At 57.1% G+C, this 24,163-nt stretch overlaps 1 protein-coding gene across 1 annotated transcript in view; it reads right to left on the bottom strand.

Moving 5' to 3' along the window:
- The window catches only part of PPARGC1B (PPARG coactivator 1 beta), a 50,109-nt gene extending 31,501 nt beyond the window's left edge, over positions 1 to 18,608 (bottom strand). Inside the window, 1 exon segment of the mRNA XM_032703132.1 lies at positions 18,472 to 18,608. Coding sequence (XP_032559023.1) covers positions 18,472 to 18,555 — 84 coding nt within the window. The 5' untranslated portion in view covers positions 18,556 to 18,608.
- Positions 18,609 to 24,163: the final 5,555 nt, after the last annotated feature.

Raw genomic sequence — 24,163 nt, forward strand, 5'->3', positions numbered from 1 at the left:
TGGTGAGAGGAGCAGCAGCACTCAGGCCTCCTGACAAAGGATGAGTGGCTTTCCTGTGGCTTCCCTGCTGTCAAAATGCAGGGATGCTTCCTCACCCAAACCAGCCAGTGCTTGATCTGGCTGCACTTACTGTCTCTCTGGCACTACAGGCAAGGGACCATTTCTGCCAAGCACTTGGGTAACACCAGGATTTATCCCTCTGCTGCACATCCTGGAGGGAAGGAGACATACCCCAAAATTTGCTGGGGACCTGCGGCCTCTGTGACACTTTGCCAAGGTTTTCCTGAGAGACCCTGTTCACAGATGGGAAATGAGGTGCTGGGGAAGAAGTTGATGCTCAGGGCAGAGCAGGGCAGGCAGGAGAGGATGGAGTGAGATGCCTGGGAATGCACAAAACCCTGCCAGGCTCAGCTCAGGGCCGTGGTGTGAAGGTGGTCGCCAGGGGGCCAAGGCACAGGCAGGAGCAAGTGGGGTGAAGCTGTCAGAGCCGCTCTGGGAGATGAGGGCTGGCATGAACTGGTGGGCCTGCAAAGCCTCCTGCCCAGGCACAGCAGGCTCCCAGGACCTTTCCTGCTGCTCTCCAGTGCGGATATTGCAGCAGGGCCTGTGTGAGAGGCAGGAGGGGCAGGGAGCCATGCTACCATGGGTGCCACCAAGCTCTGGGCTGTGTGCTTGCTGCCTCCACCACCACATCTGAGAAAAATGGGTAAAAAAGAGGGATGCACTGCAGGCCAGCCAGCCTGGGCTGTGGCGCTGCTGGCTGCTCACAGAAGCCATCCCCCCACTCCTGGCGCTCAGTCCCATTGAGACAGGGCCAAGCGGGATGGGAACTCCAGGCATCCTGCCTCCTGCTGCCGGGGCTCTCGGCTGGCCGGTTCACACTGGGACACCTGCTCCCTGGGTGGCCAGGGCGCCCTGCTGCCAGCACTGCTGGACACCCTGCCCCAGCACCACAACACTGGCCAAAGGACACAGCCCTCCAGCTCCACAGTCCACTGGCATTTCCCCTCCAGCCACCCCGCTGTCCAAGCAGGAGGCTGGGAAGCAGCAGAAGAGGAGGGGTTAAGGTATTAATCATCCCTGCTGGAGAGCGGATGGACCCATGGCACCCACAGGAGCAGCAGTCCTGCACCCCACACACCCTGGTACTGGGACCACTCAAGGGTGTCACAAGTTGTGGGGAGCTGCCTCATCCCGCCAGCAGCTGGGCTGGCAGCAAACACTCCTTGGGAGCAGCAACGTGCTGCCCATTGTGCCTGTGCCACCCACTGCTCAGGTGGGGACTGGGAATCTGCTGGCACTCCTGCTGCACACCCACTCTCGCACTCCCACCCACCACACACGCCCATTGCTGGCACAGGGAGGGTGCAACACAGACACCCTGAGCAGGGGTAGAGGTGACTGTCCCTGCTCTGAGCATATCAGCCACTGGCTGGAAGCTGAGCTGGGCAGCTTCAGAAGCAGCTCAATGTCCACAGGCATAAGGGGTCTCAGACCCCAGGTTGGTGTCCCCATAGGGGACAGGCAGGACAAGACATGGGGGTCACTGCAGGGCAGCTGAAAAAGCCACCCTCCAACTAACAGGTCCTTGACCCCCATGGAGTGTCCATGGGGGCTGCAGTGAGGCTGTTTCTGCCAGTGGCCCATGGGGACATGCAGCAGCATGGGGGGGGAGCATGTCTAAAACCTCCCTGTGCCTTTGGGGCCTGCTCCCCCTTCTCCCCTCATTTTCTTTTCAGGCACCATCCTATGCACAAAGACTTACAGAGACCAAAAAAATCTCCAAATGTGATCTCTGGATGACCTCCTCCTCCTCCCTGGGCTGACATCTGCTGAAGCAGCAGAGAGGGGCCACAGGGACGCCCTCCTTCTGCCTCCCCCCTCAGCCCCAGAGGCCTTTCCCCTGCTTTCCCCAGGTTCACGAGGGGCATAAACCCTTGGGCAGTAGCTGGTATTTGGGTAACAGGCCACAGAGCACTGGGGATGCAGAGCTGGGAGCACGTGCTGTTGCTGTCCTGACAGACAGCCAGCCGTGCCTGTGGCTGTGCCTGTGGCTGTGGCTGTCCATCCGTCTGGACAGCGCATGCTCCAACAACTCTCCCACGGTTGCCAGCAACACCCCTGGGATCCCCAAGGCCAGATGTGAGGGGTGGCAGATGGGGGAAGAGCTCAGTGGGGAGCTCTGCCCTCCCTGCCTGCAGTTCTGCCCTCCCTGCCCGCAGTTCTGCCCTCCCTGCCTTCAGCTTTCTGGGCTGGGGGACTTCCTACTGCTTTTTTCCCCACTCCAGGACCACAGCTCATTTGGGATGGTGACACGTTCCGGGTGAGGCTTTGCTGCTGTCCTACTGGAAGGAGTCCTGTGCCCATACTTGATGGGATATTTTGCACCAGGCTCCTTCACCCCTCGTCCACTCTCCTCACCCTTCTCCAGCTACTGACTGTGACCCTCTCCCACCTTTCCTGCAGAAGGATTTTCCTAACGCCCGCCAAGGGATTTGCAGGTATAAAGGGCTCACTAAGTGCTAACGGTGCCCGGGAGCCGGCTGGCATCCATCTTGGCAGACACCCAGTGCTGTCCCGGAGAAACCTCTGCAAAAATCTCACCCTGTGACTGCTGGCCCCAGCCCCGGGCAGCCCCTCGCTCCGGCCATCACCCCTCACCAGGGGCACTGGTCCCGTGGGAGGGAGGCAGTGCCTGGGCGGCCAGCACAGGGGACATCCAAAGAAGGAAAGGAGTTGGACGGATGGAGGAGTCGGCTGGGCTCCCTGGCCAGCCAGCCCATACTGTAAAAGGAGTGGGAAAAGGGACTGCACAGCTCCAGCTCTAGCGGTTTTAAGATGGCTGAGAAGCTGAGAGGAGAAGGAGGAGAAGGAGGAGAAGGAGGAGAAGGAGGAGGAGGAGGAGGAGGAGGACATTAACCCTTCCAGCACTGCACTGTGGGGAGGATGAATGGCAGGTTTCCCGAGACTCTGCTTAACAGCAGATGGGTTGGGATCCCCCCAACTCCCAGCCCAAAAAATACAACTAGTGATGCTTTGAGGCCTGGCAGCACCAAGTTGGGAGATGCTGTCCTCAGACAGATAGTTGGAAGGAGGAGGAGAAGGAGGAGGAGAATGAAGAGGAGGGGTGGGGTGGGGGAAGAGGCACATAGCAGATGCCTGCATGAGGCAGGTGACCCCCATGGGTGCAGAATACTCAGCAGGACCTCTAAGACTGCTTGACCATGGACTCCCTGGGATGGTGCCCTTCCACTCATGCGGGGAAAGCACCCCACAGGGTGCTAAGACCCCACTTAGCACACCGTAGGGGCAGGAGAGGGCCACCCATGGATGCCACCCCTCTGGGCACCTGCATTGCCATCCCTCAAAGGGAGCAGCGGGGCTGAGCGACTGTTCAGCTTCCCTCCTCTTTTCCCTGTGGACATGCACGTGAATATTCACGTTCTTCCTGCCTAATGTTTTCCTTTAAAAACATCGGGCTTGGCCTTCCTGGTGCTTTTCTGCGGGATTCATCAAAGCTGCAGGAACCCAGACGCAGCAACTGGAGGAGTAAAGGTATCATGCACTTAACAGCAACTTCCCTTCTCCAAAATTTTAATTGGTCATTGACGTCAAGTAATTATTGAGCATTATTAATTAAGAAAGCATTTAAAAGCCTGGCTTTTGTTGAGGTTTTGCCATTACAATTAGTTTATCGGCCAACAGGAGAAACATCAGCCTTTGCAGTCACTTGGAGTGCAGCAAAGTGCCCATAATTAATTTCCCTTTCCGCAGCAAGTGTTCTGCTCTGACCTGCCTTGGGGACTCGCCTTTCTCCAGGTGTGCCAACCACAACAGCTCTGGAAACACCCAGCCACAGGGACCTCAGGAGGCCATCAAATGGGAACACTGTGTCCCCTCTAGCCTGTCACAAGCAACTACACATGGATAGTGGCTCTTTTCGGGAAAGCATCCTGGCCAGATGCCCTGATCCTGGGGAGGAAGTTGCAGGGTTAGCAGAGTTGAGTCCTGTGGTCACTCCAGGGCCACCCTGCCTTCCTAACAGATTTTCTTTTTATCTCCTGCCCCGGGAAAGCTGCTGGGTCCCTGGTGCTTGGCATTGAGGTGAACTGTTTTGGCAGCTGAACACTTTCCAAGAGTTCCCCCAAACCCCTCATACACTGGCAGCACCCCCCACAGACAGAAGCAGGAAGCTGGAGGGGTGAGCTGGGGCTGGGGGAGTGCTGGACATCAGAACTGCCCCACCAGTAGCAGGAGGGGCAGGAAAACCCCATGGGAGGCCTCTTGGTATGGGGCTTGAGCACTGCCTGATCCTGCCTCAGTCCAGGCACAGCCAGGCAAGCCTCAGGTTGGTCCCTCTAGCAGCAATTCCTGCCTTTCCATTGCTGCTGGGGCAGCAGCAGCTCCTCTTTCCCTGTGGGAGCTGGGGTGCTGGTGGATAGGGGAGGTTGGGAGGGGTGATGAGGGGCAGGAGGGCTACAGACCCTGCATCCCCAGAATGGCAAGCAGCACAGCCCAGCCTTTCCACAGAGCAGGTGATGCAGGATGCAGCCCAGCCCTGTGCTCCCAGATGGATTCTGGTGCATCCCCTCGCAGCACCCCCAAGTGCAGCACCAGGAGGGGCCAGCAGCCCCCGCTCAGCAAGTGGGTCAGCTATATATAAACAGCCCCAGCAGCGCTGGTACCAGGCACCTTCCTGCCTTGCATCATTGCCACCCTAAAAACCACGGCCTGGAGACAGGGGCTGTGGCAGCCCTGAAGCGCTGCTGCTCGCCAGAGGCTCTGCTGAATCTGCTCCTTCACAACCATCACCCTGAGGGCCCACACCTCTTGCCCTGCTCGCCCAGGACAGCCATCACAGAGTGGGGGGACCAGGCGGGACCGATGCCAAATGGACATGGGGGCCAGGTGTGACCAATGCCTGCTGGACAATACTCCCGGGAGGCCACGGCTGCAAGCTGTGTGCACACTCCTCCACACAGAGCAGGCCCCCAGGAGGGAGATTTCCGCTTCCATTTATTGAAACCAGCCGAATCAGCTCCCAGGCACCAAGGAGACGAGCTCAAACCCCCTCATTAAGGCTGGGCAGACACCTCCTGGCCCGAGGCACACAGACATGCCCGAAGCATGCACCCACAGGTTTGGCTCACAGGGTACTGTCAAGCAGCCCCACTGCTGCACATCACTGGATAAGGACGTTGTGTAGGAAGATTATGCAGCAGGGTGGTTTAGTCCCAGAATCTCGTTTGCTGCACCCCAAAGCCAGATGCCATCCCCACTTTTACAGTTTGTGGGTGCAGTAATATGGGGGTTGGAGCCTAGGAGTTTGGTTTGGGGTGCTTTGGGCTGCTGCTCCCTTCACAGCCTCATTGGCACCACACAAGAGGGATGGGTGCTCATCCTGCACCCCACACGCAGTCGGAAAAGCCTTTTGCAGCCTGCAGGTCTTCAGTTGTCTACAGCAGAACATCACCCAGCCCGGAGGGTTGGTTATTAGGGAAAAACACTTTAATGAGGCAGCTCATTAAAGGCAGGAACAGATTAACCCAGGAACCTGAGGAACTCAGCAACTGCAGAGCTCAAGAATAGGAAAAATAGGCATTTCCCTGGCAGCAGTGGGAGATGATGCCTCAAAGTGGTGGGCTGAGCCCATGAATCCTCAAAGCCCTTTCAAAGCCCTGCACCCTCCCAGGAGCTGTGTGAGCTCTGGAGATGAAAGATGCTGGGAAGGGTGGACCATAGTTTGAAACCTATGAAAACACCCACTGAAATACAAGTGGAAAATACTTCATCCCCAATAGTCAAGTTCAGGCGCTGCCTCCTCCACTCATCAAGCAAAATCCCAGCACCAGCATGGACTTCCAGCAGGGATGCTCCAGGGACAAAGCCTTTGGCACGACACAGCCCCGCTGGACAGGAGTGAAGTGGGAGGAGAGGCAAAAGCAAACAGAGTTCAGAGTTATGGTCACCAGAGAAAAACGAACCCTGGAAAAAAGAAACAGCTCCATTTCCCACTACATCACATGGTTTGCAGATCATCCCTTTCCACAGCCAAAGGAAACACTAGTGACTGGTGGAACTGTGGACAACTGGGGCACCCTGGGAGGCTGGGGTTACCTCAAAGCCACTCCATCAGCAGAGAGAAGAGTCAGGCCCGTGCAATGGCTGTTATGAATGAAGGTGAGAGCGTTGCTGCTAAAGATAACTTTGTGAGCAGGTACTATTAATAGCAATACTATTGGGCTTTTTCTTTGTGCTTCCTGCGAGGCTCTGCGGGATTGATGAGCGCTAATGGATCGGGCCCTGCCACAGCGCCAGGGAAGGACCGTGCGCGCGCATCACCGAGCCCACAGCACGGCGATGCCATCCAGGAACAGGGGCCAGCAGCGGTGGCTCACTGAGCCACCCGCCACTGCCACGTCTGACCAGCACTGACCCGGTGCTCAGGCCGAGGATCCCGCACGGAGCTGCTGGGGAGGCTGCTGCCAGTTTCCATGACGACTTCAGCACTTGGCTCGAGATGGAGATGACGGGATCAGCCAGGAAAGTAACTGAGCGGAGCTGGCGTCCTCCGTCTGCCGTGGCCGGCGGCACAGCCCTGCCAGCCCTGTGTGAGTGGCTGGCGCAGGGCGAAGCCCCGGGAGCCTCAGGGCATCTGGGTCCCCCTCTCATTGCAGGGCGCGTGTCGGCTGCTGGTTGTCCCCGTGAAGCGGAGCCTGCCCATCCCATCGGTCTCTCCCCAACATCTCCAGGAAAGTGCAGTCCAGGTCCTAACCCCCAGCCCTGTGCTGGCCACCCAGCACTGGAGCACCCAGCCAGTCTGTGCCCCGGCACTGTCCTGGGCTCTTGCCTCTGCACTGCATTTCCACTCCTGATGGGGTTGTCTCCTTGGCAGCACCACCTCTGAGCGCACATCCCAGCTTGTGGCATCAGGGCCCTCCAGCACAGCAAGCAGCTTGGCAGAGTGGTACCCAGCTCCCCTCTGCAGCTCAAGGAGATGCTGCAGGCTGAGGCCGAGCTGGCACCGGGACAGCCCTGATCCTCACTGGCCTTGGCCCCACAGAGGCTTTCCCTGGCTTACAGGTAATCTAAGATCAAGTGCTCCAGCCAGACGTGCTCAGTCAGACGCACAGAGACACCGCAGAGCAGTGGGGAACCGAACACCTGCAGCATATGACTCCCTAGCTGGAACGGCCCCCCCAGTCCCTAAAGAGCACTCCCTGGGGACCCCATCCCTTGCCAAGCTGCCACACGTGGCTGCTGCATTCCCAGGCTGCTGGCAGGGAGCTCACAGGACCAAGGCAGAGCTGGGGGCAGCCGGGACCCCCAGCACCCCCTCCCACCCGTGCGCAGGATCCTTCCCGTGTGCCCTTTTATTCCAGCAGTGCAATTAGCCTTGCTGACCCCTGAAATCCTCAGCCTCTCTAAGCAGCCATGCATTAAATCCCGGATCCAAGAGTGGAAATAGACTTTGTAAAAGGCTTATGGCCCTATTTATTACATTTTACGCATGACGGAGTCCGACAGCACGGCAACAGCGCTGCGGCTCTGCATCCTCACTGAGGCAGACAGACAGACGGACAGGCAGGGTCTGCAGTGGGCAGCAGAGCCTCGGCGGGTGTCTCCTCCCAGCCAGGCTTGGGTTGCCAGCTGAGTGCTCCCTCAGACACAGGCTGGCAGGGATATCGATCTAGATGAAAGCCAACACTGCTCTCGAGGCCGGGTAACCGTATCTGCCGCACATTTGTATTCCTTAGAGCGGGGCGGGAGGGCTGCAGCCATCTGCCAGAGCGGCTCGGGGATCCTGGGGACACTGCGAGCCCTCCGGATGGATCTCCACTGCGCTGCCTCCTCCCACTCCTCTGCACAGCCTTTACCTTCCGTGTTTCACCTCCACCTTGTTAGGGTCAAATAACACAGACCTGAGGAGCACATCAGCAACACACAGTCCTTCCATCAGGCTCAGGCCACCTCCCCAGCAGGGCAGCACCTGCCTGGTCCCTGCCTGTGCAATGGGAGCTGAGGGGGCATCGCACCGGGGTTTGCAAGGTTGTACAAGGGCACCATGTGAAGCCAGCGTGCAGGTGTTCACCCACACATCCCCAGGGTCCCACCCTTTAGCCAGATGGCTCCTGCCCCAGGGGGATGGCAGGGGTGGCAGAGGACTGTGTGAGGGTGAGTGCTGGCATGAGGCTGCACAGCTCTGAGCTGGGCAGAGGGCACGGTGAGGGGCAGGGATGGACGGGGGGGATGAGGTGTGCAGGGAGGCAGAGCCACTGTGTGCAAAGGAAGCAGCACAAAAAGCACAGAGATGAAGGCTCAAACAGCTGAGGGACCCTCTGCATTTCCTGTAGAAAACCCAAGGCAGCTCCTACATGTCTCCATCAGGGCCCGAATCACAAAACAGATCAGGGACCCCCTGCAGCAGCGCCAGGCCAGGGAGCTGCTCTTGTCAGCAAAGCAGGTGGGAGCAGACGGAACACAAGAGTGTCATTTCCATGCACTTATAAAGAGCCAGCTACAAAGACTCAAGCAGCATGTGTCCCCAAGTCCCGGGAACACCAGGACATACGGACACAAACTGCTGCTCCCCACTTCCTTGGAAGGGACTCATGGCACCCTCAGTGCAGGGCAGTTGGAGATAACAAGTGACAAAAGCAAAGGTCACCTTGTGCGCTTCCAAGAAACTCAGTTTCCGTCAACACTTGGTTCAAGGTGCAAGGCTGGCTGATCCCAGGGGGTATACAAGAGCACCACCACACTGTGTGGTCAGACGACTCAGGCAAACCCATCTCCTGTGCTCTGTCCAAAGGCAACAAGGCATCTTGTGTGTATGAAGAAGCAGAAGCGTGTCCATGGGATGTGCACAGTGCCCTGATCATGCCAACCCCCGCATCTCAGAGATGTGTACAGGTACTGATGCCCATGAGGATGGGGAGTGAATGTCCCTGGCAAGGGGAAATGGCATCTGTGGGGCATCCTGCAGCTTGGCATTTCAGAGGCTCGGTCCTGCAACTTTCCCTAAATGAACTCAAAGTGTTTGATGCCTGTGGTGCACCTATGAGCAGAAGGACCTTTGCCCTTCCTTTGCCTTTCCACCCAACCCCACATTGCAGGGCTGATTCCACTCCAGCAGCTCTGACTGATCACCCCGAAGTGCTGCAGGGCTTTGGGAGGGCTGGATGTGGAGGTTTCACCCTATAGCTCAGCTCTGCTTCTGTGCTTTGGAGCATGGATCCTCCCTCCAAGGGGAGGTGATGGCACGTTAGCAAACAGCATGTTTGGGTATAGATGGGCTCTGGCCTCAAATGGCATCGAGACATTTAGATGACCTGCAGTCCACAGGTTCCTGCTTCCCAGCTCAGTCACTGCTGTGAGCTCCCCACTGCCCCGGGACGGCTGCAAACCCATCCTGTTAATGGCAGGGGAATAATAACCCCAGGCCCAACTGAATGAGGTTTAAACTCCCCATAACACCCATCCACAAAGGTCCCATACCCGCCAGGGCACTCGCAGGCTAATCCTCCCTCCAGAGCGGCTGCTATATTTAGGTATCTAAATGAGACAGAGTGGCTCTTTCCAAAAAAGAGTTCGTTTGGGTTACATAAATACAGAGAGAAACTTGAAAGCTGTATTTCCAGGTCCTTGCACTGCCATAAGCGAGCAGCAGAGATGAGGACAAAAATCTCCCCATGATAATCTTCCTTTCATTTCTTTTTGACTCAGCTGGATGTGCACATGGGTTTCCAGCTCCTCTGGGGCAGACAGGCAGCAGGCAAGAGGTGGGAGCTGAGAAGAGGCAAGCAGGGCAAGCAGACCATCATGGGTAGTTCCTGGTATCCACAGGGAGACTGCACTGCATCCCGGATGGACTAACAGAGGAATGGAGCACTGCAGGCAGACCAGGCAGCACGGTCCATGGCACAGGCAGGAGGAGTCAACAGAAGTAAATAAACTGAGCAGCTCCAGCCCTTCCCATCCGTGCCTGTCCCAACAGTCCCCCGCAACATCCCCCTCCAGTCAGCCGCCGACTTCCTTCCTCCTGCATCCACTTCCACATCCCAAAGCCTCTGGTCCCATGAGAAGAGCAGACATGCATGCACCAGCATGTCCTGCATACCTACCGTGGTTCACCCCAAGTGCTGGGGCTGCAGGGCAGGGGCTGCCCCTGCTCCCCAGTTCAGCTGCTGGGCAGAGCTGGATGCCAGTTGTGGGCACAGCAGTGTCCCCAGCAGAGCTGGGTGACAACTTGCACCATGAGGGTTTTTGGGGACACAGACCACGTGCTTTCATTTTCAAAATATATATAAATAGACATATTTATTCCTTCCTAAAAGGGCATGACCACAAGAAAAAATAAAAAAAAGCAGCTCGAATACCATTCAACCTTTCAGCCTGAGAAAACCACACGGTTCTCACAGGCTTGAGCTCTGTTACCTGGGAAATGGGTTCTAGAACTCAAAGCCCGCATGCACCAGTCTCCCAGTGGGGCCCACACAGAAACAGAAACTTCCTTTTTAAGAAAAAAAATTGCAATTTTTTTCTTTTCATTATCAGGATGGCTTGGTCGTGACTGTGTGCAAGCTTGCTCGAAAGGAGAAATGGTGGTGGTGGTTTAAATCTCCAGCTCTGCAGAGCTCTGGGGTTTATGCTGTTCCAGGCAAGGTTTAAAAATCCTCTCGTCATTAAGACGTGGGAGGGTGGCTCTGAGCCACACACACCTGGTACAGGCAGGGCTGCAGGTCCCAGAGCCCAGGGGCAAAGGGAAGCAGCTCAGCAGCCGAGGTTTGCAGGGAGCCAACAGGAATGCAAAGTTTAATTAGCTTGAAGCCGAAGTTGCAAACAGTTGCACTGAGGCACGAGGCAGTGAAAGCGCCAGGAAATCAGGACAGAGGGACTGGAGCTGGACAAAGTTCAGCCACGCTGTGCTGGGTGCCAGGTGAGCAACCTTTGTGTGGCGGGAGCGGGTGCTGCCAGCTCACCTGGCATGAACCACCGTGCAGCCCCTGCCCTGCCCTGCCCTCTGCCAGCGCTGCCTGCAAGCCCCGATCCCTGCACACGGACAGTGGTTCTCCCCCTGCTCCAAGCCCAGGGAGTGTGTGCTCTGCCTGGGCACTGTGCACGGAGCCAAAGGACCATGGCCACCTCAGCTCTGCGCCCACCGGTGTCCACACACTGTGCTGGAGAGGGGCTGGCACAGGGCTGGCACAGGGACTGGCATCTGCAGAGGAAAGAGAGCCAGAGCCCGTCCCTGCTTCAGCCTTCCAGAGGAGCTGCACAAGTGCCATGTTTGACACCTCCAGCTCCTCACTCTTACCCAGGCACATGCACAGCTGTGGCCCGGTGTGACCAGTGCTGCTCTCTGCTCTAACCCAGCCTGGCTGCAGCTCAGCCCCATCAGTCCCGTGTGCACGCAAAGGGGATGTCTCCTGAAACCCCCCACGGCTACAGATGCACTTTCTTCATAAAAAAAAATAAAATAACGCAACTCACTCCTACCTAGGAACTTGGCTAAAAATGAAAGAAGAAGGTCTCAGTAAAAATGCTGCCGAGGCTGGGGGATGGAGATTACACTGCCTGCTCCCAGCAGCACCTCCCCTGCACCCCAGCTCTGTGACATCTGGGGCTGCTCCAGCTGTGGGTCACCTCGTGGCAGGACAACCAGGTTCCCAGCTGTCATTTGCGAAATCTGCATCCCTCCCCCCTCATCTGTGCAGGAGGGAGAAGAAATATGATTAGAGGCAGCTGGGCTTCCTTCCGTCCGCAAGGCACAGGCGGCTGCCCCAGCCCGCGGCTCTGCTGCGGCACAGCCCAGCTCAGCCCAGCCCGGCTCAGCAAAGCCCGGCTCAGCAAAGCCCGGCTCAGCCCCCCACCCGCACGGGACGCTCTGCCCTCTCCACTCGACACAGGATTTCCTTGCTCTTGACGTGCATGAAAGTTAGGAAATGAGGGTTCCTCGGGGAATAGGTGGGGAAGGCAGCTTTTGGCGGGGGTTAGGGGGAAAGGATGACACCTCCCACAGCCCTCGCCCGCCACCCCATGTGCCGGGATCGAACGGGGTCCTGCAGCCTCCCCACACAAAAGCTGGGGAGCAGAAGGGACAGGAGTGATGAACTTCTGTTCTATGATTCTAACTCGCTGCAAACTGAAACAGGAACCGGGGAGCCTGGCCGGTGGCGCTGGCTCAGCAGAGGGGCTGCGGTGCTGCCCTGGCCGCGACCACAGGGCGCAGAGGAAGAATTTAGAAAATGCATCTCAGTAAAGATACGCTGCTGCCCTGCAACTGTAGTCGCTGCAAGAGCCTGAGGCGCCACCTCAGCACAAAAACATCCATATAAAGCATGTACTGCTCATCCCAGGGGAGGGGAGAAGTGTCACATCAGCCCTGCGGCGCACGGGGGGCTCTCCCGCCTCGGCCCCCATCGCCAGGCTGCCCTCGCCAAGGGGGGGGGCGTCGCTGGGTGGGCAGGGGGCCACGGGGACAGTGGGGACAGGTGAGCTGATGTAAAAAGGTCCTGTAACGTTTCAGCAGGACCCTCATTGTGCTCGGAGCTCCTGGTACTGGGGTGCCCATCCAGCACCCAGGTTTTGCCTCGAGACAGCCAGGATGTAAGATAAGTGAAGTATTTTCCCTAAGCCCCACTTTGCTGCCCGGAGCCGGCAGAGATCAAAGGTTAGTCTGGCTACTGGATGGGGCATGTCCCCAGGGCTGCCACAGCGGTCTCCACATCCCCCACCAGCAGATACCAGACTTGCCACATGGAGAGCCCCTCCCCGGGGGGTCTCCAGATCCTTCAGCGCCAGAGATTTCCAGCTTTTACTTTTCCCTGTCTTCTTAATTCAGAAGCGAACTGGTTTAACACAGCAGCTTGCAGCAGCTCAGCCCTGGTTGTTGCCTCTGCCTGGGGAAGTGCAGCGACACGGGGCTGGATAAGGACAGAGCTGACAAGACCCTGAGCACAGCCAGATCTGTGCAAAGTCCTTCGGCATTTCTTGGAAGCTCCCATCATTAGGGAAAAAAAAATAAAGACCAACTGCCATAAATAAATAAATAATAATTTGTGAGCCAGAGTTCAGGAAAAGTGCTGAAAAGCAGAACAGCCAAGCGATAAGGGAAGGGAAACACATTGGTTGGACCATCACCCAGTGCCTACGGTGCCGGTGCCCCTGGAAGTAGGTCACTACCTCACCTGACCACCCACCCCATTAACTTCAACCTTTAGTCTCTAGCTCATTACTACAAGCAGAGGCAGCTTAAAACATCCTCTCCCAAGAGCTCAGGAGCTCCCAGGAAGGTGGTTCTGATGCCTGAAGGCATCAGCCAGGTGGTGGGAATCTGCCCTTCCAGGCAGGGGAGCCAGCTGCCCACTCCTGGTGTGCAGGAAAGGGCTGCCCAGCCCACGTGCCCCTGGCAGCAGGAGACCTGCAGGGCCGGGATCGTGGTGGCCAGCCCGGCATGGCTGCACTGGCGGCGGCTCCGGCGCGTACAAAGTTCCCCCCCCTGCTAAATCACTCCCGGCTGCCAAGCAGTCACGAGAAATATAAGCCCGCGCGGGGTTGCCATGGAGCGGGGCTCAGCTGCGGGAGACCGATTCCTCCGGCAGACGTGTTTGTGGCCGAGGCCCTGCCAGCACCTCGTGTCCCGGCTCCTCGGTGGCAGGGAGCGAGCGCCACGTGCATGGTCCCGGTGCAGCCTTATCTCTGGGGACAGCACTTCCCTCCTCCCGCAGAGCCAGTGCTGCAGAGCCCCACAGGGTGGTCGAGCTCTGAGAACACTGCAGGGATGCTGCCCCTCCCTGAGGCCACGGGCACATGTGGCTTCAGTGTTGGCATTTGCCCTGCAGGCACTGGGCAGCAATAGCACAGGCACCCACAATGCCTCTGCCCCAGCCAGGTGATGTCTCCAAGCCTCCATAGTGCTGGCACATGCCAGCCAGGGGGAATTGTGCCCTTCATAGAATCACAGAACAGTCTGGGTTGAGAGGGAGGTTAAAGATCATCTACCTCCAACCCCCTGCCATGGGCAAAGACACCTTCCACCAGACCAGGTTGCTCTGAGCCCCTTCCAACTCAGCCTTGAACACTTTCAGGGATGGGGCAACCACAGCTTCCCTGGACAACCTGTGCCAGGGCCTTACCACCCCCACAGGGAAGAACTTCTTCCAAACATCCAATCTAAACCTACTCCTTTCAGTTTAAATCCATTCCCCATGGTCCTGTCACTACAGTATTACATCTCCCATGCTCTGCCAGTTCTCCAGTCCCACCAAAGGGGATCTCAGAGCCTGGTGGGCTCCTGCCCCAGCACCAGTGGGCAGCAGTGCCTGGCTGCACAGCAAACCATCTGCCAAGAGCCAGCCTGTGGTATCCCTGTCCCCAGGCCTGCACCAGGGATCATGGGACCCACTCCTCAAAACCAGAGGTTTGGGGCTGAAAGGGGCATCCCCCTGGCATTTTTCACTGGACAACCCAACCGTGCTGATAAGCTGCTGCAAGTGGAGTTTCTAACTACAAAGAGGCTTTTGACATTGGAAAGGTTAATGGGAGAGAGGTCCCTCTCCCTCACAAAGCTCCCTTTGCTGGAGGCCTTAGGTTGAGATCTTAATTATTCACCTGTTGGAGAGGTGCCTTTCCATTACGGCATGAGATCGGGGCAGGGATGTGCAGGCAGGCGGCAGGAAAGCCCACGGCGTGGGGCACCCCTGGGACACCAGTCACAAGCAGGGTGTGCAGGCAGGTGTGCAGAGGGGCTCTCCGAGGGGGCAGATCTCAGGCCAGCCCTCCCTTCCCTCTCAGCTGCTCCCAGCGGCTGCTCGCTCCCAGCTCCGAGCGGCAGGATCAGCAGCAGGCTGTGCTCCCAGCCTCCACAGCCTCCGCTGCGGCGGGGACGGCCACCGGCAGCCCCAGCACCCGCCGCTCCCGCTCCGCCGGCACAGCCTCCGTCGGTGACAGCCACCGGGACACCGCCACCCCTTCCCAGGGAGCGAGGGGGTCTCCAGCCCCGGCAATGCAGCAGCCCTTGGATCCAGGCTGCAGCAACGCAGCCAGGCTGAGGATACATTCTGCACAGGCCCTTGGGCTGTCTCAGTCACCCAAACACCCCCCCTCCCCAAATCTTTTAGAGAAAACATGCAGAAGAAGCAGGATATTGGTCTGCTCAGTGAGGACTATCAGAAATTAGGGATGCATCCCTACTTCGTTACTAGCAGTGCCAACCCACCGAGGGCTCCCTGTGCCTCCTGCACTCATCGATGGATTAAGCTGTTAGCAGGAGGCTGGGAAGTTAAAAGAGGGAATATTGTATTTCAGTTTCATGTGATCTTTAAGCATCTCTTCGAGAAGCAGCCTGGGTTTTTTTTTTAATTCTCTTCCCCCCTGCTGCAGTTTGGAGTTTTGAAACAAATTGAAGCTGTAAGAGTCACAGTGCTCCTGCCTCTTGCAGGGATGCCAAGAGCTGCTGGCTGCTCCGTGGTGCTCTCGGCAGAGCTGCCTGGCTGGCACTTCCCAGAGCCTGGTGCCAGCAGACGAACCAGCTACAACCAGCTTCCCACCTCTGAGCAGCAGAGTTGCACAAAACGGATTAAGCAGGCCCAGAAATGACACATTTTGAGTCACAGCAAAACAAAACCACTTTTTTTTGTTGCAAAAAAAGGGAAAAGGAGTTGGCCAGAGAAACGCACATATCAAGTGAAAAACCCTGATTTTCTTTCTGTAGCAATGCAGGTACCACGTGAATCATCGCTGTCCTCAATATGTAAATAGAGGTTAGCAGGCACCCTCAGCTCAAAACCTTACAATTAAGGGACTAATGCAAATATCCATGTCAAACATTCACCATGCATCTCCCCAAGAGCCTTCCTCAGGATTCCTTCCATGGAGAGGAATGGACCACCTGGCACCTGCATGCACCCAACTGTGCCTTTCTCTATACCTACTGCAAAAGCAAGGACTGGGGAGGAGCATGGGGCAGAGAGAGGGGGAGAGTCAGAGTTCCTCAAAATTTCCACGAAGGAAATGGCTAATATTCATGATCTCATGGCCTCCTGACATTGTAGCCTCTCAGGATAATCTGATCTCGTGCTGGAGCCCTGGGGTCTTTGCAGAAGCAGCTTTCGGGCTCCATTGAGAAGTCAGTAACCCAGTTGTAAGCAGAAGCTCGTACAGTAGTAATGGGGAGAGACGTCAGCGCCAGCCCGGCCCGCCTCCCGCTCCCAGTTAGAAGGCAGCATGTGACAGAGCCAGGGCTGGAGCCTTCCCCACAGTTTCATCAGAGGTTAAGGCACAAGCACAACACATGCTTACAACTTCAGGCAGTTCTTAAGCAAATGCATGCAAATCATAGCTGGGGGGGGGGCTTTTTTCCTTCCTTTTTCCTTTTTCACTATTCTTTTCATCCCAGCCTTGAGCCCCTCTGCGCACGTGGGGACAGAGAGGAAATGGAATTATCGAAAGCAGGCGCCGGACGGGAGGGCACACACAGGCTGCACAGTCCCCTCCCTGCTCCTCACTTTCTGCACCTGCAGACTTCAGACCAGGACTACCTGTGCACATCCCTCCAACAGAGTGCATGTAGGGGAGAGGGAAAAAAAACAGGGGACACAGCAAACCACATTTCAGGAGATGCCATAAACATGGTCTTATTTCAGCATAGGCCATTTCACAGCCCCAAATTTTGCAGGGAACGTTCACAACATGGTGGGTTTGCGCCAGAGAACAATGACAATTCACAGGATTTTTTTCCCCCAGTAGCAGTCTCTTTTGGAATAGGATTCCTAAACTGGCACATCAAATGCTGACCAAAAAGCAAAAAAAAAAAAAAGAGAAGCAAGGCTTCAGACGCGTGCTGCAATCATACGGGCTTTTCACGGAAGCATGCAGAGAACAGGAGGATTATTGCAGGGAAGTGGAGCCAGGAACTTTCACCTGCCCAGGGAGCAGTGGGGCTGGCGGGAGCTGCAGCCTTTCTGCTGTACTTCCGAAGGATGACATCCCTCACAACCAGCCTCCTCTGAGGGGCAGCATCCCACACCACCAGCCTCCTCTCCTATAAGTCGACGGCTCCCTCAGCAGTAATAAAACAAATCAAACTAGAAAACACAGACCGCTTACAAAATCTTCTCGGCCCACTTCTCACCCTTCCTGACCCTTCTGCTGTAATCAACCTGTCAGCAGCTCTTCGTTAACAACTCAAGCTGCTGCCTCCCCCCTGATCTGCCCCCAGCAAGCCGCCCGGGTCCCGTGCCAAGCCGGAGCGCTCTGGAGCTGGTGCATGCGAGGAGAGGTGCCGGGACTACATCAATCTGGCTGGTGGCAAGACCTGCCTGGTTCTGTCTGGCACATGCACCGGGGGCAAATCTGATTTACCAAGTCTCGAGACCTTGTTTGTTTTGAACCCAAACGGCAGGATTAGTCCTCGTCCCGTTCCCCCCAACACACTGTTTGCAATCCCGGAGCTAAACTGGTGAGAGAGCAAGGGTTGGGATGAATGTGTTCGCTTCACAATCGGAGCTATTTTGTAATCCGTGGTTATGAAAGTGAAGGGTCGGGGGATGACATATAACTACAGAAAACTCTTCCCACTTGCACCAGCTTCATCAATTCGGCTGCAAAATGCGCGGCCGTGCTCCGGATCAGTCACGGCTCCGGCTCCTGCCCGGTTTATTGTATAGCGCCTCTCTTCCAGCCCCCAAAATGGAAAAGCATGCGAGCCCTATAGCCAGCACGGCTCACTCTCGTGATCCCGCCGGCGCTGCCAAGGAGCCTTAATCTGATTTTAATACCCAGCTCCGTCCAAAAGACAACCCATCCACATTATGCAGCGGGTGACTCGCAGCACACCGAGACCCCTCTCCCTTGTCGCACTACCCCCCCCTCCCCAAACCTCCATCCCCCAAGATCCCAGCCCGTATGCGTGGAATTGACGCTTGGAATGACTCATCCCACAGCCCGGCTCTTATCAGCCCCCACCGCGCAGCCCCCTGCGGAGCCCCCCCCAGTCCCCCGCCGCCTGCACCGCGCCGCCCCCTCCCCACCTTTGGGGGGCTGTAACAAACGGGGGGGGGGGGGGGCTGTCTGCGCCGAAACCCATCAAGCCATCGACTTCTCCCCCCTTCACCCCCAAACTCCCTGCAGATGGCGGGGGTGGCGGGTGGAGGGGGGGCGGGAGTCCACGTGCGAGTGGTGCTGAAAGCGCCGGCGGGGCTGCGGGGAAAGCCGCGGGGAGGGGCGCGCAGGGAACCGCGGGTGGGCGGCAGCGCTCCGCACCCGCGGAGCAAAGGGGACCCCCGCAGACCCTCGGGGCACCCAGCGGAGGAGCCATTCCCCGCACCCCCCGCTCCGGCAGAACCGGCTCTTCCCCCAGGTGCTCGGGAAGAGACGGGGGGGGTCTGCCGGCTTCACACCCCCCCCCCCCCGTCCAGTTGCAGCGCGCTGGGGCCCCGTCCAGCAGAGCGCCCCCCGCGCGCTCCCTACCTGGCTGTCAGCGAGGTAACTGAAGACGAAGGAGGAAAGATCCTCATCGAGCAGAGAGCTGCAATCCGGCCCCGGCTCCGCCATCTTCCACCACCTCCGGCTGGGGCTGAGGCGGCACCGAGCATGCAGCAGGCGCGGCGGCGGGAGCCGGGCGGCCGGCGGGGCGGGGAGCGCCGGGGCGGAGCGCCCGCAGCCCCCGCCCGCCGGCTGCGGGAGCCGGGCACGGGGAGGGCAGCGCTAGGGAGCGGTTGCTGAGCGCCCCGTGGGGTTTGCACACACGCGTGGGGCACCAGCCCCGTCCCGCGGGGAGCGCACCCGCTCCGAGCACCGCTCTGTGTGTGTGTGTGTGTGTGTGTGTCCCGTGGAAGAGCCAGCGCTCAGCAGTGGGGGTGCCCAGCACAGCTCCGCTCCACACTCTCCAGGTCACTCCGAGTTGAGATATGTAAACGCTGGGTGCAGTGTGTCAGGCTGGGGGGGCTCAAATCCAGGCTTCCCCAGGGACACGGACACGCACACACCCAGGGAACCTACTGTGAGCGGTGCCATGCACACCTTAGAGTGCCAGCCCTTAGAAGCGGAGGGACCCTGGGGCTGCCAGCATCACCGGGTACAGCGTCAGACAGGAGGGGTCACACCTAGGCTCTGGGGGGGTTCGCCCACGGTTGCAGAGTGATGCGTGGCTCTTGCAGACACGTGTGGGGCTCGAGCACCTTCCCCGGGGACAGACACCCGTCCAGGGAACTCACCTTAGGCAATGCCATACACACCCTTTAGAAGTACCAGCCCTTAAAACTGGGAGTACCCAGGGCTACCAGTGTCACCGAGTGCCACTCCACGGCCCCAAGGTCACTCCGAGTTGAGATATATGAACACTGGGTGCAGTGTGTCAGACTGGGGTGTCACATCCAGACTCTCTGGGGGTTCACCCAAGGTTGCAGAGTGCCCCATGGTTCTTGCAGACATACATGGGATGCAAGCACCTTCCCTAGGGACACACACCTGCCCAGGGAACCCACTTTAAGCAGTGCAATGCACACCTTGAAAGTGGGGTCACCCAACACCACCAGGGCCTTCTCAAATCACCTCATATTGAGATATATAAACCCTGAGTTTAATACCCAGCCTGAGTGTTAGGCTGAGGGTCACATCCAGGCTTAGTGGGTTGGGGGGAACACACATCTGCAGTTGCAGAGTGTCCTGAGGGGCTTGCAGCCATGCATTGGGACACAAGAACCTTCTCCAAGGACACTCATCCAGCCAGGGAACCCAATTTAAGCACCTCTGTGCACACCTTTAAGGTACCAGCACTTAAAAGTGTGGGCATCCAGCACCACCAGGCACCTCTCAACAGTCCCCAGGTCACCCCATGTTGAGATACATAAACCCTGAGAGCAGCATCTTGGGCTGAGGGCCACTTCCAGGCTTGGTGAATCTGCACTGAAGTGGGGCCAGGTGACTGAGAGCAAAGAGTAGCAAGGAGTGAAAGATCTTCAGATTTCCCATGTTTTCATCTCAGCGCTCATCCTGCTGCTGCGAGCATCTTGATGTCACGCACGTCATGTTTCTGTCTGGGGTTCTGAGGCGTATACTAAAAGCCCTTTCAGAAATAATTAATGACGGGACCAAAAATCTCATGAATGTTCTATTTACTTACCCGTAGCAATTATGTGGGAAAGAGCAGGGCTTGGCACTGCAGCCTGAATTAGCTGATACACAACTGAGTGGCAACACCTGCAACCTAATGGCTCCAGATCCTTGAACCCCCTCAGATGGTCCAGACAGGCCTGCAGGGTCATTGTAAAGAGCTGATAGAGCAAAAGGAAGTGGAGGGATCTGGGTGGGGAGCTCTGCATCAGGCTCTGGAAGGTGAACAGAAGGTACTTCTTCCTCTGGTAGGAAAGGCCCACTGCCTGTCCACATTCTCACCTTGCTGTTGTTTCAAAGGCAGAGCTGTTTCCAGTCAGTATTTAATTCCCTCTGGCCTCCCTTTGGTTCATGACATGCTGTGAACACCATGCAATGTAGCAACACTGGGTTTTCCCTGATGATCCCAAGCCTTGCACCAAAGGGAGATGTCCACAAACAGCTTGTGTTATGTCATACTGGTGAGAGCTGGGGCCAGGGCAGTTTGGCTGCCGGGATGGGACAAAGCAACTCTTCCTCATTGCTGTGCACTCTATTACTAATTACTGTTACGAAGTGCCAAAAAGTTACCCAAGGTGCTTTTCCAGTTGCCCTGCCAGCAATGAAACTTCTCTTCCCGTGGGTGAGAGGTCTGGGCCCAGAAATGCACTTCCAGGATTCACAGCTGCAGCTCACAGCAAGCACAGCGCAGAGCACAGTGCTGGCACGGAAGGGCCAGGGAAGGAAATTGCCTTGCTCTGGGGCACATGCAGTTCCATGCAGATTAAGACTCAAATTCCCAGTTGATTCTGCTGACCTGATCAGATGTCCATTCCCCCCATCCCTCCTTTGCAGAATATGCAAGTGATGAAAGTGACAGAGTGATGAAGATGAGCTGAGAACTAGAGGGATGTTTGCCCCGTCAAGGGAAAAAGCAAGACTGGAAGGCCTCACCACTAAAGTAGTCTTTTGGGATGAATTTGTCGCACAAAAGGCAAGGTTCTCACTTGAGTATCTCATGATTTCCTTTAAACCAGCTGTACTCAAATAGGAAGTAACAATTCGTGGGAATTACTTGTGAATGTTCATTGTAAAATCAAGTTATGCATAGCTGTGTGTTTCAGAAATACCTTTTTATTTCTGGTCCTTGTGCAAGCACAGTTCCTCTCCCCTTGCTTTCTAACCCAAGGAGATGAACCTTTCCCAGTCCCCAGCAGTCACAGCCTGCAGGACACCCACCCTGGCAGCAGCCACCCACAGAATGCAGCTCACCCAGGCAGCCCCCCGGCACGGAAGAGTGTGAGAAAAGCAAAGCCCAACCTGTGCTGCTCGTTTCTCCTCTGGATAGAGATGGGTTAGGGCTTCTTCCAGCCCCGTGGGCAAAACTGGATGGAACATTGGGGTCAGGCTGCCTTTGTGCAGAGAGGGGGACAGGGGAGAGAAGAGATGGAGAGAAATGGGGGCATCTTGGAGAAGTGGACTTTCCACTGCTTCTGGGTTTCAGTGGGATCCCAGAGGACGAAGTACAGTTGCTCACGTGGCTGCAGGCTTATGTTAACATGCCCAACTTCAGCCCCTGACTGCCCTGGATTTTTGCACAGTCCAGGTGTTTTTCTGTGCCTTTTGGGTTTTTTCACCCACAGAATGGAGATAACATCACTTCCCTGTGCCCTGGAACTTCTGGGAGGGTTGGTTGAATAACACTCCTAAAAAGGGCTTCGAAAGCACCAGGAGAGAGGTGAAGGAGGACAAGATGTTATAACTGGTGTTGTCTCCACCTCCTTAGAAGTCAGTCATGCGGCAGCCTCAGAAACATCCACACTAGGTAGAGGTGGTGTCTGATCCACAGCACTTGAGCGCTATGGTGTGAATGGGACATCATATTCCCTGTGCACACATCCTGCTCTGCTCACAGAGCAACCGGCCGGCTTCGCCATGTACTCACTGCTTTCCTCCTAAAGCAGACCCTGAGCTCTGTCAGCAGGGGAGCTGCCAGAGCTCCAGCTTCTGCTGCTCTCTGTATTTATGTACTCATAGAGGTGTCAGCCACAGTCGAGTTGAAATAAGCCCCTGTGCCCACCCTCGCCTGCCAGCCCTGGCTGAGCTGGAGCGCCCCATGACACTGCGCCGGCGCTGCAGCAACTCGATGCTAAGCCCGGAGGGGCTGGGGATAATATTACCAAGGTAAAATATAACAGGAAAAGCTTGCAAATGTCCTTTCAAAACAACAGCGAGTGAGTAATGTCATTGGGCCAGCGGTCAGGAGGGGACAGGGTTTGAAGGTACCCTTAGCCTGCCAAAGGCCAAGCGTGGGACAGGGGCAGGAGCCAATGAACAGCGGCTGAGCAGGAGACACCCCGCGCCGGGCAACCTCCCGCCTTCGCTCTCACGTTGCAGCTGCCTCTGTGGATGGCAAAATGTGGTAAGGACCAGGCAGTGAGAGGCAGCGGCAAATGGGGCTCCTCCGGGTGACAACATCCCCAGCCTCTGGTGGGTCTCGCCAGCCCCCCGCCACGTGACACTTTCTCCTAAAATTAAATGCAGCCCCAAGGGGGATTTGCGTGGCCTCTCCCGCTGGGGACACGGGGGAAAGGCACTCTGTGCCGGCAGGAGCTCTCTGAGTCAGCAACTGGGTAAGCTGGGGGCAGCCCAAGGGGAAGGTGTCCCTGAGGCTCTCCCAGAGCCCTCCCCTAAAGCAATCTTCGTTCATACAGTCTACTCACTGGGCTCCCACTCCCCATGGGGCAGCAGTGGTTGGCAGTGCCATGCCCTGGGTTTCACTGAGTTTCTGTGCTTGGCTCCTTTCCACAAGCTCTGCTTTTCCTTCCCCTCAGCCCTGCTCGGCACTCAGCTCAGCCTTATCCTTCACCTGAAGTCACCGAGCACAGGGACATAGTGTCACTTTTCTTCCACACTTTCAATGTCTGGTGGCTCCTGATCAGCCATGTTCACCTGGAAGGTCCTGCCTCCTCCTCCTCCACCTCCTCCTCCTCCTTCTCCTCAGTTTGTGACATGAGGGCTCTGTTATGCTTACTGGTCATCCAGGACTGGACCTCTGGGTCCAGGAAATGCTCCACTGGGTGACATGGTCCCTTTCTCCCCACAAGCCCAGGTGAAAATTGCCCCTCCACTCTCAGTCTGATGTCCTCTTTGCCACAGGGCTGAGGATACAGCCTCTGGGGCTGGAGCAGACCTGGGAGACAAGAGAGTGACTTCAGAGGACCAGTGGGTGCTGGCTGAGCTCCTGGCTCTGAGATCCAGCTTGTCCAGGGGGCAGGGCTGAGGATGTGCCAATTCAGAGGTTGCTGTTCCTGCTCCACCATCCCTGGGCATCATTGAGGAGCGATATTCCACTGTGCCAGCAAAGCCCCTCATGCAGTCACACATGGAAACCATGGACACTGTGCTTGTGCTGTGGCAGAGACCCACAGTCCCTTTTCTTGAGTGCTCCTGGCAGAGGCTCCCTCCCCTCCCTGTGCCACCAACCAAGCTTGCTGCAGCTTTCTTCACCTGGAGCAGAGACAGGCCCTTGGGCTGCTCCAGCTCTGTCAGAGGAGCCCATGGCCGGCACTGAGCGACGCTCAGGATGAAGTACAGGGCTCCAGCCTGCCCGATCCTGCAGCCTGCTCGTCTTCAAAACTGGCAGCCTTGCACGTGCTGTGGAGCTAAAGCCTCACAGTTATTGCAGAGAAAACCTATGAAGAGAGAAATGTGATGGCAAAGGAGCAAGAAGAGGGCTGTGGATGCACTGTGAAACAGATGGGAATTTCCCAGAGCAAACGGCAGAGGCCAGGCAGCACAGTGGAGGGTTGGGAAGGCTCCTGCGTGATGGCTCATGCTGCCCACCAGCTGTGTGGGCTGAGCAGGAGACCAGGATGCCCATTGACTCCTTATGGCGTTTTCAGTGACTCATTTGTCCATGGAAGCAGCACACCCGCAGCAGCTGAAGCAGCCTGTCCTCCTCCCCAAGCTGCTCCAGCACAGCGGGGCCAGCCGGCCCCTTCTGCTGGGGACGAGAGCCTGGCAGCAGCCCAGGGCACTCAGCTCATCCTGTACCTCACTTCATCTA

Source organism: Chiroxiphia lanceolata, chromosome 15 (genome assembly GCF_009829145.1).
Source record: "Chiroxiphia lanceolata isolate bChiLan1 chromosome 15, bChiLan1.pri, whole genome shotgun sequence".
Classification (NCBI taxonomy): domain Eukaryota; kingdom Metazoa; phylum Chordata; class Aves; order Passeriformes; family Pipridae; genus Chiroxiphia; species Chiroxiphia lanceolata.